The sequence below is a fragment of the Microplitis demolitor genome, chromosome 10 (genome assembly GCF_026212275.2).
Source record: "Microplitis demolitor isolate Queensland-Clemson2020A chromosome 10, iyMicDemo2.1a, whole genome shotgun sequence".
Taxonomy (NCBI): domain Eukaryota; kingdom Metazoa; phylum Arthropoda; class Insecta; order Hymenoptera; family Braconidae; genus Microplitis; species Microplitis demolitor.
The window spans coordinates 7,027,685-7,046,383 of NC_068554.1; the positions used below are offsets into that span (position 1 = coordinate 7,027,685).

At 27.1% G+C, this 18,699-nt stretch overlaps 1 protein-coding gene across 8 annotated transcripts in view; it reads right to left on the reverse strand.

Moving 5' to 3' along the window:
- Positions 1–18,699, reverse strand: part of LOC103570517 (nucleolysin TIAR) — a 209,868-nt gene that overhangs the window by 29,488 nt on the left and 161,681 nt on the right. For all 8 annotated transcript variants that reach the window (XM_014444861.1, XM_014444863.1, XM_014444859.1 and 5 more), the window contains one exon: positions 10,650–10,737. In XM_014444861.1, the coding sequence (XP_014300347.1) occupies positions 10,650–10,737 (88 nt within the window). The remainder of the gene's footprint in view (positions 1–10,649; positions 10,738–18,699) is intronic.

Below are 18,699 nucleotides of genomic sequence, written 5' to 3' on the forward strand. Positions count from 1 at the left end.
ACAGATATGAATTGTAACTTTTTATTGAGCTATCAAACTTTATTATGTAGCAACTTTATCATGAAGCCGTAGCTATTTTAAAATTAAAAAAAAATCTCAATTAGAACATACATTTACAATAAAAATTAACGAGGTTATCATTATTAAAATGTCTTTGATTAATAAAACTGTTTAATTTAAATTAATTTTTATAATACAAACATACATATAGATTTCAAATTTATCGCCTGGAGTAAAACAGAGTCGTTAAATATTTGAAATTACAGCATATTTAAAATAAATCAAGTGTAACAATAATTTTTCAACTGTGTAATATTAAATTTTCAATATTAAACTTTATATTAGTCGTCACAGTTTATGTGTGTGTGTATGTTTGTGTATACGTGTTATAGATTTTCCTTTTGGTCATTTCGCTGACCGCCTTCCACCGATTTAAAACGACCGCACACTGTGGATTACGCCTTGGGGGCCACATGTACTACGCACGCGCATTTCCACTAAATTAATTTTTGATTAAAGAGAGAACAGGACATTGGGACATGAGAGAGAAAGTAAAATATAGAAACGGTAGATCAAGAGAGAATGGGGTTGAGAGAACGAGAAATAACACACATCTCGTATCGTTAATGAAACATGCGCGCTTATGTGTACTCTGCGTATGATGCACACGTACGTAACGTCACGGTTATGACTTAAAATATTATAAAATAACTCACCAATCGATTCTACATAATATCCAATTTCTGTTCGGATTAATACTGAATTCCGGTTATAAATCAAATTGATTGTAACAGCAATATTAATATCTCAAATGCTGGTTATCATAAATTGTTATGGATTATTTAATTCTCATCTTTTGTATATTAAATTAGTGAATTTAATATTTCATTATCACAGCAAAATAATATTTTGAATTTCTTCATTAAATAATTGACAGCTGCCAGTTTACTAAATTTTTGTTTAAAAAATAAAATTAAAATTTTATTTTTAGTTTAAAAGCTATAAAAATGTACGATCAATTATCAGTATAATTTTTTTAACAAGTGTTGGTTTTAATTAAAACGTCAGTTTCGGAAATTGTCGGATACTTGAACAATTAGTTGAACTTTTTGATCACCTATCGCGGTCATCGATGGACAGAGAAAAAGTTAAAAAAAGAAAAAACAAAATATTGGAAGGGAAAAAAAGGTAGAACTGAAAGTTAAATCCACGTGTTCGGAATAGGCCAGGGAATTAGGATCGGCAATCGGAGGTGCACTCGATAGCTATCAGATCGTTGAGTACTGCTGGCAGAACCGCAGACCGTTCATTTTCCAACATTCGAGTGTTTCCGTGTGTCCCAGGACCTGAATGGACCTACTGAAAATCCACAAATGTGTTTTCGCTTGTTTCCTACGCTCGATTGCTATTGTGTGCATGTTCGGCGAGCTTCGTAAACCGCTTTCTACTCTGGCTAGTCTAACTAATAGCCTGGGTACATGTGTGCTTTATAAATGTATGTTTATGGTCACATATACATATATATATATATATATATATATATATATATATATATATATATATATACAGATATGAATTCAACAATTCAATATTATATATACTTTGACGTAAATAATAATAATAATAATAATGATAAGGATAGTGAATTATCATTGAAATCTATTTTCCGTAATCCAAACAGATTAAATACCAGATTTTCAAAAATAAATACACATTTATTTAAATTTCAGCGCTATTCAAATTTATATATATATATATAATATACATATATAAATAGAATTTTATTTTTAAATTTATAAAAAAATTTTTTTTGACATTATTTTCTTTAAAAACAGTTATCATATAATTTTTTCAAGCTTTTCTCTAAATTAAAAAATACAAGACGCAAAATAAAGACACAAACCCGATGCTTTACTCTATGAACTAGCGAAGTGCACTTCAATTTTTTGATAACTTTCATTTGTTTATGAGAAAAACTTGTAGAAAGTTCTATATACATTTACTGTACAAGTGCAACAAAGATAGTAGCGTTCATGCACTTGAGTGCGAATAGAGAAAAAAATGAAAACGCGTCTTAAATAATTTTCACGATCATAATTATAATATATAATAAAATTTTATAATGATAAGTTGGTCAAAATCAATATTTATATATATATATATAAGGGAGGGAGGGCCCAAAGGGGGTACTTAAAGAAATATCAAGTTTTCGAGGACTCAAATGCACTGAATCTTTTTTTTTTTCAATGATATTCAAAGTAAATAGAAAAAACTTTTAGTGACTGTTAAAAAAAAAGTTTTTTCATTCTTACGGGTAAAATGGAGTATCCCCTAAAAAAGGTAAAAACAAAAAATTATGTTGAATTTTTTTGTAAGTAATTTACATGAAGAAAAATTATATTTTACAAGATTATTGGATACAGAAGAAAAACAAATTTTTAATAGTTTTTATCATAAAACATAAGTCATTAATATTTTTCAACTGACAATTGATTTTTGAAAAAGTTTAACAAAAAAAAAATCAAAATAATGCTTAATTATGTTTACAAATGTGATTTGGAATGTTTAAAAACCATTTAAAATATAAATTTATTTTTTTATTAAATTTTCGGAGTACCCCGTTTTGCCTACCCTACCCCTTTTGCCTCCTTACCCCTATGTTATTTTATTCATATTGGTGAATTTAATACGTGTTGCTTTTGATCAACTTGGCATTCCAAAATTTTGTTGTACATTATAATTACGGTCGTAAGAATGATTTTATTATCTATTTTCTGCCGAAAAATCTATTGCATGATTGCACCAACTGATCTTCAAACACTTAATGAACTGTTGTACGTTGAATAACTAGATACTGTTTAGTGATATCTCGTATTAGTAATAAGCAGTCTATACTGCCGTGCTAAGCACAGAAGTGGTAACTTGTATAGGAATACCATAGTAAGTTACCGCTTCTGTGCTTAGCACTACACGGCAGTATAGCAAGTGTACTTTGAGTTATACTGATGAGTCTGATATTTACACTGAGACGAACTGCTATATTCAAAATGAAATACTTGAACAGATACTAACACCTTCAGCAAGTTAATCAATAAGAATAGTAGATATATACTATTTTTGAAGAGACAATTAGTCTCGGTAAAATACATATATATTATTCTATTCATATTGTTGAATTTAATACATATTGCTTTTGACCAACTTGACACTAAAAAATTTTTTATGCATTGCTTTCTTTAAATTAATATTTTTTTAATTTTTTTATTTGAATAATATTTCAAAATATTAAATAAATTTTGTTTTTAAATTTCTTAAACTTTTTAAAATTATCTTTAGTTTTAAGGGGAAACGCCACCGGTCCTCTTTCTCACACTCAGAAAAATAAACGGGACTCTCTTTGTTGTACTCGTAGAGTAAATGAGAATTTTAAAATAATTTTTCTCGGAGACGAATTAGAATTTTTGAAAATACCAAATTTTTAGCCCTCTGTTAAGATTTAAAAAAACGCTAACGACTCTTTACACAGTTAGAAATTTTTGTATTGATTCAACACATTGCGTTTGTGTTGGTCTTTAACACAAATTTTATGTTAAATAAAATCGAACACATAAAATCTGTTCTTTTGACAGAAAATTTGTGTAAATTTAACAAATTTTTCGTGTTAAAATCAACTAATAAGCATAAGCACATAACCTAATCGACCCAAGTATACTGATCTACCCTTAGTAGAACATATCAATTTAGCGAACAATTGAACCGGTTCAAAAAGATATGAAAGTTATCTAAATTTAATTGTAAAATGTATATATCTAATGGTAAATAAATAGTAATATATAGTAATGAAGAATTGCGCGGGAACGTTTAGTCAAACAACACAAATTTTAAGTCAATTTTCGGATAACACAAGAAATGTCTTACACGGAAAGAAAATTATGGGAATGGTTCCTATAATTTTGTGAAATTTCATCCTATACCAGTTTAGGAATGACAACCATAAATTATTGGAGCAGTTCCTATAATTATAGGAATGTTACCCATAATTATAAGAATAGTTCCTATAATTATGGGAATGGTTCCTATAATTATAGGAATGGTTACTATAATTTATGGGAATACTTCCTATATTATTATGGGAATCATTCCCATAATATATAGAAACGATTCCTATAAATTATAAGAACCATTCCTATCAATTATAGGAACCATTCCTATAATATTCTAGGAATGGTTACCACAATAGTATGGGAACGATCCCCATACTATCATGAAAATATTAATTAAAAAAAAAATGTGAAAATTACTTCTACACGAAAGAAAATTATAGGAATGGTTCCCATATCATTATGAGAGTGGTTCCTATAATGGTATAGGAACTGTTCCTATAATATTATGGGAATGGTTCCCATAATGGTATAGGGGTGGTTCATATAATATATAGGAACCATTCCTATATAGTATGGGTACAATTCCTATACCATTATGGGAACCATTCCCATAATACATAGGGATACTTCCTATAATCTCTTTCCGTGTACATGCTAGATTTTCTAATCATTTAACATAAAAAATCTGTTAATGTAAAATAACACAAACGGTTTGTGTTAAATTAACAAATTTCTGTGTTAAAAATCAACACAAAACATTTAACCAAATAATTTTTCAACACAAATACGCAAAATTTCTAACTGGGTATTTTAGGTTTCCAGTGTTGGTCTATGAATTAAATTGAATTAAAAATCGGTTGACATTACCACTTAAGCTAATATTATTTAATTTATATTTTTTAATGAAAATGTTTATTAAATTTATGTAAATTAACAATACTATAAATAATCCTTGAGCGAAATGGTCATTATTCAAAACTATAAAACTTAATTAAATAATTTATCTTACAAAAAGTTATGAATTTATTTTTTAAAGTAAGAAAATATTTTTTGTAAAAAGCTTATCTTCTAGTATTTTTCCTCTTATTATATTTCTGTCAAGAAAAAAAGTATTAATATAATTATTCGTTTTCATGTCATAGCAACACGTAATATATTCAACACAATATTTGAATACATCACTCAAATGTTGAAGTAAATAAAATTATGACAAAAAAACATGAGTGAGAAATATTCAAAAAATAAATATACAAACACTTTCTTTTATATAAGTTAACTTTATATGATGTTGCTACTTAAAAATGTTGAATTTAAAATTTAAACCAGATTTTATGATGAATAAAAATATTTTTATATGTGTAGATAGATATGTAGACATATATAAACAAGATAGATGAGTGAAAACTACAAGTGAGTACTTTTTATCCTGTCTGTTATGACATCACATCGTTTCTTTTAAAAGTCCCAAGTGCTTGCGAGCCATCGAGCTTTGTACAAGAAAGTAACTAAAGAGCGGAAGGTAAGAGAGACACGTATCATTGTGCCGTCGAGTAAGTTGAATATTTCAGCTGGACAGCAAACTCCCGTTACCTCTTCTACCTTTTCTCTCTCTCTCTCTCTTTCTTTATATATATAAATGTATATATGCCAACTTGAAACTTAAACTTTAGTTTCTTCAGCTCCAGAGTCTAGTTTCTCTTTCTCATTTTTCTCTTTTTAACTTTTAAACCCATATACTCTCTGACTTTTATATTCACCGAGTATGAATGGTGAAGCTACAGAAGTCAAAAGGTCTCACCCTTGTCATTTTTATTTTACATTTACTTTTTTATTTTTTTATCATATCTTTTCTCGCATTGTCAGTTTAAGTGCTAATCGGTATACCTACGAAAGAAGATACATTTCACAATAGAACTAAATAATAATAATAGTAATAGTAATAATAAAAATTTATATATAAAAAGTTTTAAAGTCACAATAGTTAGAAAAAAAAAAAATTATTTAAAAATAGTGAGTAAAGTGAGTAAGATTGTAAAAAATATATTAATTATAAAATTTAGTAAGTGAATAATAAATTTATTATGCACAATCATGCAAAAGTTATACTTAAAGATATGTAAATAGACGAGCGGAGTACGACGGGTTACTCCAAAAAATGTTATATTATTATTTTTATTTTTGCCGACATTATTTTATTTAACTTGAATTTAACAATTTTACGAGGATTTAATATTTTTAATTAAAAATAGGTTTTAAAAAAAATTCTATATTATATTAATAAAATCTTTTGTGTTCAGTTTTAACCTAATACTCGGTATTGTTTAAAGATCAACAATAATTTTAAAACACGTAAATAATTTTTAATAAAAAATATTTCAAGATATTCCATTATACCCCGGGAATGATTCTGAAGTTAGTAGACAATTAAAAATTTTCGGATTTTCTTTTTAACAACAGTTACAAAAAAAAAAGTTGGGAATTCAAAAGTGCGCACCTCAATCGCTCATTTTATTGTTAATCATTAATTTTATTTTATAAAATTATTTTTTTTTTCTTTATTATGAATTTTTATTTAACTTGTAAATTATCAATATGATTTTTTTATTTCTTATGTTCAGTTTAATATTTTTTTTAAATATCCCGCCTTTTTGTCTTAGATGTCGCTCCTTTTTTCAAACATACACGCTAGTGCTGCTGCCAGTAGTTGATGGAGAGAAAAAATGTAAAAAATACTAACAATAGTTAAAATAAAAATGGCAGCTAAATTTTCCCTGAATATTCAGTTTTACGTTTGTAATTAATTACAATTAAACTAGAAGGATAAAAAATACAAAGATAAGAAAATAAAGTTAGGCCGATTAATTGTGTCTATCAGGAGTTATCGTTTTTACGAAGTTTCATGCGCAACAATTGACGGCACTGGTTTCTTGAGTCAAAATCAATTGTTTCAAATTACTAAAGTAACAAATCGACGTAATATTGGGTTCAAATTGTTCTTTAATAAATTCTCTATATGCTAGTATAAAATTTTACCTATTTTGGTGTAATTGAAAAACTGTAGCAATAATTTTGTTTGAGTAAAGCAGTCGAAAAAAAAGAACCGTTCATAAGACACCCTCTGCGCCTTCGCGCTTGAGGTGAGCAAAAAAAAAATAGTTAAGAATATTTTGTTTTTTTAATTTATCGTTTTGGACAAAATTCAAAAATTATTAGATGTCGGCTAACTTCAGTATCATCCTGGGGATTCTAGAGTACCTCACTCTCTATTTAAATTATTTATATTTTTTTATTATTATTTATGGATATTCTTTATTCTGTTATTTATGAATATGACAATTTTTGAACGAATGTATAAATAATAGGAACGGAGTAGTAAATAATAAATTCATATAAATCATAATATTTATAAAAAAATATTGTTCTTTTGACTTTTTACTCGATCACTGTATTTTTCATATCTCAGTTTACTTTTATATATTTTTTATTTCCCCAGCGTTTGTTCACAAGTACTCTCATTTGTCAGGTATGAGACAAACAGCATCGGTGATGGGTTGCTGGCTCAACGGTAAAGAGAATATCCAATGCACTCTACTTTTATTCTAGATCTCGTAGCTCGATATTTTGTGTAATCAACATATGCATACGAGGGCTGTTTGTACTTAAAAACGTAATAATCATACTCATGACAATAATAATAATAATAAAAATAATAATAAATTAGCATTGGTAAAATGTACATCGAGTTAATGGAAATGGTATTGAATTAATTAACTAAAAATAAAAAAATAAATAGTAAAAAAATTTATCATATATGATTTTAATTGATAATGCAGTAAAAACAAATTAAATTAAATTTTAAATTCATTATTCATTGACAGTAAATTATTTTCATTGATTTATTATTATTACAAGATAAAATATGAATAATTTATATAAAATATAAAATAATAATTCAAAATTTTGTTTAAACAATTTTATTTATCTTTAAATTAAATATAAATTTAAATTACATGTAAATTAAAAATCAGAATTTAGTTCATGAGCAAAGTCATTAAATTAATTCGGATAAATAAATTTAAATTAAAATTTATAAATAAAATTTAATTATCGCGATTCGTGATTAATAAAAAAGTAAAATAATATAAAGAGTAAATAAAAAAAAAATTAAATTACCCGAAAATAGTAAAATGTAATAAAACAAAGAAATAAACATGAATGGCTTAATAAAAAAGGTCATGGAAGTAAAGAAAAGAAAAGGTTGAATTTTTCATCTTAAAGTTGACGGAAATTTCGGAGGTAACGACAAACGAGTAAAACTGAATATTCCAGTGACAAGGTATATCTATATAGATATATAATGTACATATATATAGATATAGACAAGTTGAAGACGGTCATAACTATGTCACAGAGCTCCGTTGAAGCGAATTCTCTTGGGCTATTTGCTACCGTGAGGTGCAGGGGATCGAAAAGGAGGATGGGTCCCGTTCACCCAACCAACCGACCGACCGACCGAGCAACCGACCGACGGGCGATGAGATGGGTGGGTTAAGTTTACGAGGTCAGTTTGTCGAGAGGCGGTCGCGGATGCAGACGCACGGGTGATTCGGCTGACTATATAGTGATATACTTTCCTGGTTCCTTGGCATTTCTGCTGGCGAGGTTTAACCCATCGAGGGATCCTGCGCTCAGAAAATTAAAATTCTGACAACGCTTTTCCTTCTCAAGTATTACTGTAGCTGCATTATAAATATATATATATAGATATATCTACTGTTCGTACAACGGAAATCAAGACTTCTGGATCACTGCTTTCGATTATCTGTACACATACATACATATAACACACCTTAAATACAAAATTTTATGGGTGCGCTTTAAACTGTATCTACAGTTCATATAACATAATAAATCTGCCTATAAAATACTCTATTACCAACAGGAAAGTCTACTAAACAAGACTAATGCAGTTTTAGCTCAATTTATTAAACTTTTTATGTTTTGAAATTTAAAGCAATCTCTTAAAATTTTATATTTTACATTCATCTATTCGTATCTCGGATATATCATGTTATTAAATATAAAATACTCAATTATTTTCAAACAAATATATTATCCTAATTAATAAATTAATATCCAAGTCGGCGCTTAATTATCATTGATAAGTTAATAATAAGCCTGATAATTTTTCTAAATTACGGTTGATAGCAAACATTTTCATTTTAAGAATTTGGTTTATTAAATTAAATTAACTTTGATTGATATTTTTTATTAACGAGCTTTTGGATGACTTTTAAATCCACATTTTTTACTACGATTTTAATAATTAAGAAATTTTTTTTTAAATCGTATTGTAAAGTTCTACTCTACTCTACTCTATTTCTACTTTACATTTCTACTCCGATATTTTTACTTAGTATTATTATTATTATTATTTTTTTTTTTTTTTTTTTTTTTTTTGCTTACACGTATGACATAAATTTGATATTTATTTATTTAATTAACGGATTATTTATTTTAAATTTTATTACAAAACGTAGAGATTAAATATAAATTAAAAATGATCGTGAAGTTAGCAGACAATTCAAAATTTTTGAATTTTTTTTTCATCAAATAAATTACAAAAAAAAAAAAAAAAAACTAAAAATATGCACACGTAGAAAATTAAAAAAACTGTAAGTGCAATTTTTTTTAAATATTTTTTTTTTGTAATTTAATGTTTTGAATAAATTTCAAAAATTATTAGGCTAACTTCAGTATCATAATTCAAAACTATGTCGTAAGATATGAAAAAAAAAATATAAAAAAATCTATAAACATTCTGTAAGTGGTCAGGCTTCGTATATTCAAATTTACAAGTCAAAAAATATTAAAATATATTTTAAAAATGCTATTATTAAAATACTTATTGCTGTTAATTTAGTGATATTATTAATTCAAATCAATTTTAATTACAACTGTTAAATTTATTTCAAAACTATCAAGCAAAAATTAGTTGTGAATAAAATGTAATAAAAAAGTATAAAAAATTTATTTATTTGTGCGGGTAAAAAAATTTATAAAAATAAGTTTGAAAAAAAAAAAAAAAAAAAAAACAATAAATAAAAAAATGAGCGGATAATTTTAAATTGAGAGCTACTAGTAGCCATTGTGACCACGAATAAACTCACCGTTTAAATTAAAATTGATTCTCTTACAGACAGACTCTCTTGATAATGATTCCGTGTCCCGGGAAGGATGTATAACAATAACAACAATAACAGTAGCAATAATAATAACAATAATAACAACAACACGAATTATTTCACGAGTATACAATATTTTAATTATTATTATTTTATTTTTGTTTTTCCTTTTTTCTACAACCACTCATTACATATTTTCTTGAGTCCATTTTTATATAACGAAGCCCGACGCGGTTGAAACGAAATATTCTCCAGTATAAGCTTCTTCATTAATCCATTTTTTTATTATTATTATTATATTTTTTACTCACTTACTTCTACTTTTATAATTTATTTAGATTTTTTTTGTTCACTTTAAAATGGTAATTGAACGTAACGTAAAATAAAAAAAAAAAAAAAAAAAGAAATAAAAACCAAACAAAACAATTAATTAGCACGACTAAAGTTTTCACTGCATGGTAATATTTTTAATTAGTCGCGTGAATATATTTTCATATATATTTATATATTGAATGTTTCCTGAAGAGTAGTTTGGACAGATGGCTGGCATTACGTGTTAAATAATCCAACAAAAACTTACGAGATTTCCCCAAATGGAGCGAAGGCTTCTCTCAATGTCTGCGTCTCAATCTCTGGGCTCAGGTCCCCGACAAATATGTGATAGTGTTCTGTGACAACAAAAAATATAACAAAACAAATCATTATAAATACAGTCTTATAGCGGGCGGGATTTATTTTTTTAAATTACAGTCTTTTCTTTCGATATATCTTAATATTTTATCAGTCTGTTCAAGAGCTCTGAAATTAAAGTAATTTTTTATGTTGAGACTTTTATTTAGCTCTGATTTTAATAGAATTTTTAATAAAAAGTTTTTCAATTAAAATGCAATTTAATTTAAAAATTGAAATACACTGTTTTTATTTGAAGAGAGTGGAGACGAAATGCGCTTTCAGAGAAAAAATTATTAATAGCAGTAATTTTTTTTACTAATTATACTTTTTTTGAATTCCCAAATAAGTATTTGGTATCAATATACGGAGAAAAAAGTATAGTAAAAATTACATCACTATAGTAAAATTTACTAGTTAGTAATAATTACATAATAAGATATTAAAAATTACTATGCGTAATGTATTTTTTGCTAAGACGATTACATTTTTTACTATTTGTATAGTAAATTTTACTATAAGTACTATTAATAAATACAAAGTTAAGAAAGTAAACTTTCTAATACAATATAGGATTTGTTACTATACAAAATATTAAAAACTACTATACGCAATGTATTTTTTGCGAACACGATTATATTTTTTTACTATCTGTATAGTAAACTCTACTATGTATAGATAAAATTCAAAGTTGATGGAGATAGCATATACAAATATGTATTACGTTCTGAAACTTTTGTCCAAAGATGACATCGTGCCGTCAGACATAGGAAAAGGCTCGTGCGCGGGAGATCAGGGTTCGAATCTCGCTTGAAACGAGTGATTTTTTAAAAAACAAAAATCGGCACCAACACCTTTACAGATGACATAAATAACGATATTAATCAAAATGATAGCAATAATAATAAAAAGTTTGAAAGCTAATAAAAATTTTATTTTATTTTTTTCCATTCTAATATAGTAAAATTTACTAAACAGGGATAATAATATTTACTAAATATAACTAAAAAATAATACGCAATATAGGAGATTTTCCATAACCAGTATATGAAAAATTACTAAACAACTTGTAAAATATACTTATCTGTTTACTAATTTTTCATATAAATCATAAGCGTTTCAAGATTACTATCCAAATTTAGTAATTATTCTCATATTTTTTAGTAAAATTTACTATATATTTTCCCCGTGTATGAGTAATATGATCCAGTCATAAAGAAAATTTTTAAAGTTAGCCCTCCCCTAACTCTAGAAAAATTTAAAAACTTAAATTAATTCAGATTTAAAATTTTTTACGAAAAATTTCAGCTGGTCCACCCCCACCCCCCCTTCATTTTATTTCCGTATTTTTTAATAAAGAAAAATTTTAATTTCCTTTTAAATATTTATGACAGCCAATAAAAATTAATTGGTTCTTTGTAATTTAATTTATAAATAATTTATATAAGCCCTTAACTCGATGAAGTTACTGTTCGACTATTTTATTTTTTTTTTTTATACTGAAGTTCTAAAAGTTTGTAAGCCTCTTTTACTTACAAATCTTCTATCCTGATTTATCTAAAATGTATTCATGATTTTGAGTAAATGGATTTCAAGTAAATAATTTTCTAGGTATTAAATATTTAAGAAATAAATGTACAATAAAAAATTTATTAGAAAGGGAACTAATGACCAATCAGAAAAGATGTGTAAGGATAAAAGAAGCTTATGAACCTTTAAAACTTTAGTTATGAGTTATCCTGATGGTAGCTACGTGTTGGCTTGACTTTAAATTCTAACTTTTTAAAATTACTTATGGCGAATACAATAAATATTTTAAATAAGTCGATTTTAATACTTTTAAGCCCCTTCAATTTTTTTTTTTTTTTTTCATAAGTTTCAAAGTTATGAAATAATATAATGTGTGAAAAGGGATAAAATAAGACAATTTCAGACAAGGGTGAGATTGAATTCCTGATCCAAAGGCGAGAGTAGCCATCGCACGAAGTCTGGAATTGTGTTTTATTTCGTGTCACACAATATATTTTTTGAAATTATCTGCCTTGAAATTTAGAATTCAAATGCCTAGAACCAGTCGAAATAAAAAAGTTTGAGATCAATAGCACAGGTACTAACTTGACTCTCAACTTGATTGGTAAAATTACACATAATTATTCATCTTCCTCCGTGTATACAACTTTTCACCAGATTTGTACCTGAAAAGTTAAATTTCTGCCTCTGTTTGTGGGAAGAATGGCGCATGCGCTAATTTCTATCATTTTTTTTCTCAAAAGAAAAAAAAACGAATTTCTTCCCTCTTAACAAGGCAGGAATTTAAACTTTCAGTGCAGGTCTGGTAAAAAATTATACACACACCATATCATTGTAAATCGAAGTATTTTAATTTAAAACTCCTAAATTTTTTATTGCCATTTAAATACATTGTATTCACTTTCTAAACGTTTGCAAGTGTTTTTTTTTACAAACGAGGTAAAAAGGTATGGTACGAGATAAAACACGATTTTAGACTAAGGTGAGGTTGACTGGCATCACACGAAAGTTGAAATCATTTTGTTTTATCTTTTGTCACACAATCTACTGTTGCGGGCGGAAACTAGACATATTTTTCCCCAGGGATGAAACTAATAATTTTCAATCCGTTAAATTGCATTGGGCTGAAATTGGCTTGTTTCGACTGGCTAAAACAGTTATTGTAATTCGTAATAGTTTCAATGCAGGTGATAAGAAATAATATCTTTTATGATACCATCAGCAAAACTTAGAGTTTCGGTTTCTGAACAGCCAATCGAAACAAGTTAATTTCAGCCCAATGCTGCGAACCAGTGCTGCCAGAACGTGCGATATTTTTACCCCCTCTTGAGGTGAAATAGCATTGACTGTAATGGCAGGAGGGGGTAAAAATATCGCACGTTCTAGCAGTACTGCTGCGAACAAATATTAGCGTATGGGTAAACTGCAAATGCCTTCAGTAAGCGGGCAAAAACAAACTTGTTTCGTCCCCGGGGAAGAAACAAATAATGCTTCTGCCTACTGAAAACCAGTTTCTAAGTTGTTGTTAATAAGTAATTTCAGATCATTTATTTTATTTATTTGTTACAGTTATTACTCTGTGGTTAAGTGTTATAAAAATAAATGTAAATGATAAGTAATATTCATTTTTTCTGCTTCATCATAAACTGCAAATCACAATTTATGTTTACGCTAATAGTTGATCACACCATTGATCTTAAATTAACTTGTTTTTGACTGGCTGCTGGCACTAGAACTTTAAGTTTCAATACAGATAATCATAAAAAATATAGTATGACACACGATGAAGCACGATTTCAGATTGTGGGTAAAGTCAGCGACTTTCATTTTGGTCTGAAATGGTTTTGTTTCATCCCTTGTCATACAATATATTTTTTATAACTAATTTAATTATTACGCTGTAAAAATTTCAGAGTAATCGCGGATTAAATCCGGAGTTGATGTGGAGCGAAATAAAATCCACATTACTCCAGAATCATTCCGTTAAAAAAAAAAAAAAAATCGCTATTCACTCCTTATGTAGAGTAATTTTTTTAAACTCCGGAAATACAAGTAATGAATTGAATTCGGATTGAATTAAGATCTATATTCAATCGGAATTCATTTTCGAATTTCCACAGTGCAATGAGTTGGTTTATATAAAGGAATAAGTAATACACATTACTCACACTTAGAGGAATGTAAATACCTACAGTAAAGCTTCAACTAAACAGTTGACATGGAACGTTAAACGCTCATATAAGCACCTCAACTAAACGCTTTGATTACTAAAATAAGAAATTTCTCAGAGGGCATAAATTATCGCAAAAAAAAAAATTTTTTTTATTTAAATCATTTTGAATTTTAAATGAATATATTTTTAGTAACTAGAAGTATTAGAAAATATTATTTGGAAATTTTTTATTAACACACTGATAGAAGGATTTGTTTAGGAGTAATAAATTGATTTATTAAATTTTTCTCAACTGACTTTTTTGGATTTAACAAATATTTATTAATTATTAACAATATTTATTATAATGAAATAAGTAACTTCTTTATTATTAAGAAATATTTTTAATGCTAACAAAGCCTTATTAACATAAAAGAAATATTTGTTAGCACCAAACAAGGCTTGTTAATATTTAATAAATATTTCTTAGACGAATTTGTCGGTAGAGGGCTACACACGAGCCTGTAGTGGTGTACAAGTATTAAAAAAGCTATATGTGTGTGTCGTTGCGACGTCATATTGTTTACTCCGTTCTAGCTTGCATTGTTGGTTAAACGTAACCTACAACTGAAGCACTCATATACTTAAATAATATTTATATCAGAAGTTTTTTGTAAATTGTCATCCATATTATAACTATGAAAATATGGAAGCCTTGTTAATTTTATTCAGTACAATTTTAATCAAATATAAAACCATTAAAAACACATGTACTATCAAACGGATTTTATGTTATTTCTCAGCGTAGTTTAATATAAGAAATTTTAATTTGTTTATTCTAGTTATAGTGTTAATTACTATGAAATTGTATTTTGAAATTAAAAGAACAGAAAATTTTATACGATGGTTGTTTTAGTTATTTTTGTTTATAAATACAAATATTAATGAATGTGTGTAGCTGCATGCAAAAACATATATAGATATATATTCTTGAACTGTGTGATTTTATGAATTAAATTTTAATAAATAAGTTAATAGATAATTTCTTAAATATAAAAAAAAAATTTGTTCAAATAATAAAAAATATATTAAATATAAAATATTTATTTATTAATTATTAAAAAGTGATTCATTAAATGTTAAAAAGTGATTTATTAAATACTAATAAATCATTTTTTAAATGGAAAGAAATCGTTTATTAAATATTAACAAATCGTTTATTAGATGCTAAGAAATATTTATTAAATACAAAAAAATGATGTTTAAGAAATGATTTGTTAAATATTAATAAATATTTCTTAAATAAAGCTCCGTTAAGAAATAATTTGTTAAATATTAACAAATCTTTTTTAATACTAAGAAATCCTTCTATCAGTGCAGATTTAAATTTTGTATTAAATGAAATTTTTTTTTTACTTTATTGGAGTTATTCTATTTTTCGATGTAATACTCTATTTAAAAATTAGATTGTAAAATGTTAGAAAATAAATTTTTTTTAATTTTTACGGAAGAAAATATTTAATTTACTATTTTATTATTTCGACATGGTAAAAAATAAAAAACTAAATAAAAAATTTTATTGACCCATGAGATATTTTTCATATTTGAACCGTCATGTCGTCCGTCAACTCATAAATTGTAATGATTCATGAGACCTCTATAATTCATCTTTTTTAAAAAGCGCAACTTTTTGTTCAAACAACAAAAAACCAGATATCGAACAGCTACAATATTTTTTACTCATTCGTACCAGCACACTGGTAATACAAATGTGCTTTTTCAGACTCGAACTGGAGGAACCATATATATATATTAGGGTGATTAAAAAAATAAAAATTTTTTATTTTTTTTCGCAAACAGATTCAAAAGTTCCATTTAGATAAAAAAAAAAAAAGCCTGTGAAAATTAGAGCTCTTAATATTAACATTAAGAAGTTCCGCATTGCACTTTTCTATTTTCCATAAGAATAACATGGAAAAAATTTTTTTTTCGTCGTCTGATTTTCATAAATAGCTAACGATGCGTCATAGGAATAATTAGCTGACATATTTTTGTAGGTGATTGAATGCTCTACAAGAAAAGTTTCTTATCATTTTTTGATAAATCTATTTGTTCAAAAGTTATTTGAGGTTGAAATCGAATTCATATTAAATTTTGAGATCTTTTTAATTTTCCGGCGAAACTATCAGACCTATTACAAAATATCACAGGACCTTTTTTGTAGACAATTTTATTCCCTAGAAGTTATTCCAGTAAAGTTTTTTCGAACTCCGCATTGTTTTCTAGTTATTTTTATTTTAATGTCAAGCTCATAAAAGAAATAGTTTTCTGATCAATTTTAAGAGCTTGGCATTAAAATAGAAATATCTAGAAAACAATGCAGAATTCGAAAAAAACTTTATAAGAATAACTTCTAGGGAATAAACTTGTCTACAAAAAAGGTTCCAAGATATTTTGTATCAGGTCTGATAGTTTTGTCGGAAAAGTAAAAAAATCTCAAAATTTAATATTAATTCGACTTCAACCTCAAATAACTATTGAACAAATAGATTTATCAAAAAATGATAAGAAACTTTTTTTGTAGAGCATTCAATTATCTATTAAAATGTGCCCACCAATTATTCCTATGTCGCATCGTTAGCTACTTATAAAAATCAGAAGACGAAAAAAAAATGTTTTCCGTGTTATTCTTATGGAAAATAGAAAAGTGCAATGCGGAACCTCTTAATGTTAATATTAAGAGCTCTAATTTTCACAGGCGTCTTTTTTTATCTAAACGAAACTTTTGAACCTGTTTGCGAAAAAAAAAAAAATTATCATTTTCTGTAGAACCTTCATATACAAATATATATATATATATATATATATATATATATATATATATATATATATATATATATTCTTTATATATTTATATTATATCTATATACATCTAAAACTAACTACCAAGTCATGTCAGACTTTGACAAGACGGATCGTTTGCATTGATAAGGAGCTTGTTCAACTTGTAATTCTTAAGAACCTCCATCTTCAACCCCTCTTTCTATTTAAAATAACTTTCAGACTTTATTCTTGCTAAAAAATGATACTCACAAACAACTAAGTAAAAAAAAATATTTTCTTTTTAAAACGTAAATTTAAAAATTGTATATTTTTTTTTTCTTTCTTATATATACGTATGAATATCACTTACAAGTATTGTATCATGTAGAAACTTTCAAATGAAATGAGTAAAGAGTACCTACACAACAGCAGACTACAGACTGGTGTATAAACCAAAAGAAATTAGAAAAGTGAAAAAAAAAAAAAAAAATAATAATAATAATAAAAGGCAACTCAAAAAACAGTTAGAGAAGCAGCGATAGTGGTTCCGTTTGTGGAAAAGTTAAACTTGAAAGGCGGCGCCGGCGCGTGCTACCACTAGTAGTCTGGTATGCTGGACTGTGTTCATACAACACACAACACTGTACATAGACTATCAGAGTACAGAATATAGTAGTATAGCAGTAGTGTTATATAGTAAAAGAGAGCAGAGAGCCTACACTAGTGTAGCTGAGAGACAAGCCGAGTGTACGTATATAAAACATTCAAAAAGACTGTTTTTATTTCGGCACGATTCAATGCATTCTATAGTATATACTGTGAACGGGATAGAATCCTGTTTGGACTACTATACCTTCCGGCGTTACCCATTCCCTCATCACCTCACTCTACCACCCAGGCCCCCAGTCCCAACCCCAACCCCAGCTCCAAGTTCAGCTTCCACCCTTTTTCATCCTCAAGCCCAGTCAACCCTGCACGTTTATTCATTTTTTCTCTCTACTACGACTAACATTTATAACTTCCCAGTATTGGAAACTCTTATGCTTTTGCTCTTTTTCTGTCCTCGTCTCTGTTTCTGTCTCTTATTTTCTGGTACAACTTTAACACCGCAAACACCGATACGGCTATTGAATGACTGGTCTCTACACACATGCTCTATTGATATGTCCCGCGGCTATCCCACCGATTATTTCATCCATGTTTTGTATATTGATGAATTTTAAGTTGGACGAAGGAAAAAATATGAAACTAGTTAACATTCTCAGTAAATATCACTCAGAGCCCCGGGAGAATCAAATTCGCGGGCTCGGACTCAATATTTGATCGCTGTAGTTGATTGAATTATTTCATTTTAAATTAAGTTACAATTATAACTTTCAATTATACATTTTTCAATCGTTTAGTGTTTCTTTTGTAAGATAATTAGATTTTAAGTTTTCTTTTTTTTTTGCTCTGA